Here is a 1,885-nt window from a genome sequence, read left to right as displayed (position 1 = left end):
TCACGTCCTGTAGAAGACAATAAACCATCCTTGAAATGCCATCTCCACACAGACTCTGAACTGACTTTACTGAAGGACCAGCTGATAGAAAACCCATGTATGAACCTGATGTGCACCATTGTCAGGGAGAGGAGGGGAGGTTTGAGCCTTGGTAGGGTTTATGCTCCTATATATGGGCTCCAACTATCTCTTGATTTACCCTTAAATTTAAGTTCTACTCTAATAAAGAAATCTGTCCAAGGATCTACTTGAATATGAGAAAAAAGACACGGAACACCCATGAATTTCCTGCTGTGATTTCAGTGATACAATGGAGATGTTTTTACCCTCAGTGCTGTCACTTTGCATTTTTTTCATCTGAGACTCTGCCTCCTATGCTTAAATAACAGAGAAACACAGGAGATGTATTGAGTCACCCACAGCACAAATATTTAGAGAGACTTTCTGGGAACTGTAGGATGAAAGGCACCTAGGCTGCTGATGAACGTACACAGTTAAGTCTTTATGCTCTCTTGGGATGGTGTATCCTGTGTGTGCTGTACTCCCCCTGGTGGCCGTTGGCGGCCTCACAGTGAGGCTTATGTCTGAGTTCACACTGAGATCCCCTCACTGTGTTTGTAGTACAGTAATAAGTGGCAGTGTCCTCAGACTTCACACTGTTCATTTGCAGGTACAGAGTGTTCTTGGCATTGTCTCTGGAGATGGTGAACCGACCCTTCACGGACGGTGCATAGTTTGTGGTACTGCCATCATATTTAATTTCTCCAACCCACTCCAGCCCCTTCCCTGGAGCCTGGCAGACCCAGTGCATCCAGTAGTCACTGAAGGTGAATCCAGAGGCTGCACAGGAGAGTTTCAGGGACCCTCCAGGCTTCACCAAGCCACCCCCAGACTCCACCAGCTGCACCTCACATTGAACACCTGCAAACATAAAAATTCTTGATCACGAAATCATCACACATGTCCATTGTCCCTCAGATTAATGTCCACTCACACAGTCAGCATCTACTGTTCTGCATAAATTACCTTTTAAAAGAGCAACAAGGAAAATGCAGCTCAGCCCCAACTCCATGCTGATCCCTGAGTGAAGTCTTGGGATCCACAGCTGAGCTCCTCTGCCTGAGCTGTAAGGTCAGGGCTGGGCTGCTTTTCATGATCAGAGGGAGGGGCTATTTGCATGTCTTCCTGCTTTATAGCAAGCTCAGAAGTGGAGCCTGGAGATGGCAGTTCCTGTGTTATTTGTTAATTTGCTGGAGGAATCTGATAATGAAGTTAATGTTGGGGAAATATTATTAAATTAGATCATTTTCAAATCATCTCCTATTATCCCTTTTTCTATAAAGACTCGTTTTTATGTTCATTTCAACTCCCTTCTCCACTTCTGGGATTAAAAGAGCAGTGACATTGCTTTGCAGTGCTCATTTTTTATGAAGTGAGCACTATTGTGTTGACCTCATCCCTGATGAACATAAAACTTCTAATATAGCTATAGCTTTGTGTAAAGCTGCTTCCTGAGCTTGGAAATTCCCTTTCTGTATGTAGGTCACGTGACATGCCTGAATTCCAGTGTTCAGCTAATCACATGTAAAAGTCTTTTCCAGATACTGTGTATATTTCATGTGTTATTGTCTAATTCAGTTTTCCTTTGCTGCATGATTACTTATTTGACCCTAGAAATAGGGAGTGACTGAGAAGCTCAACTTCAAGGCAGAGCTCAGCATTTGACTTCTGTGTCTGCAGGTGGCCCTGTCAGAGGAGCAGACTGTGGCAACTGAAGTTCAGGAGTCAGGCCACCAAGAGGTGAATAGACGGGGGATTGAATATCTGATAGGAAAAACCTAGAGTCCACAGACTCCAGAAAGTCTTTTGCCTTTGCTGTTCTGTT

The 1,885-nt window shown here is 44.1% G+C and overlaps 1 gene segment (V, D, J or C); it reads right to left on the bottom strand.

Annotated features, from left to right (window-relative positions):
• Window positions 1–502: 502 nt before the first annotated feature.
• On the bottom strand, window positions 503–1,072 carry LOC113839078. The segment is given in 2 exon segments: window positions 503–921; window positions 1,027–1,072. Coding segments are annotated over 2 exon segments (465 nt in total).
• Between the last annotated feature and the right edge of the window lie 813 nt (window positions 1,073–1,885).

Source organism: Cricetulus griseus, chromosome 5, assembly GCF_003668045.3.
Source record: "Cricetulus griseus strain 17A/GY chromosome 5, alternate assembly CriGri-PICRH-1.0, whole genome shotgun sequence".
In the NCBI taxonomy this organism is placed as follows: Eukaryota; Metazoa; Chordata; class Mammalia; order Rodentia; family Cricetidae; genus Cricetulus; species Cricetulus griseus.
Note: the sequence above shows the minus strand (reverse complement) of the source record. Positions and strands in the feature narration are given on the sequence as shown.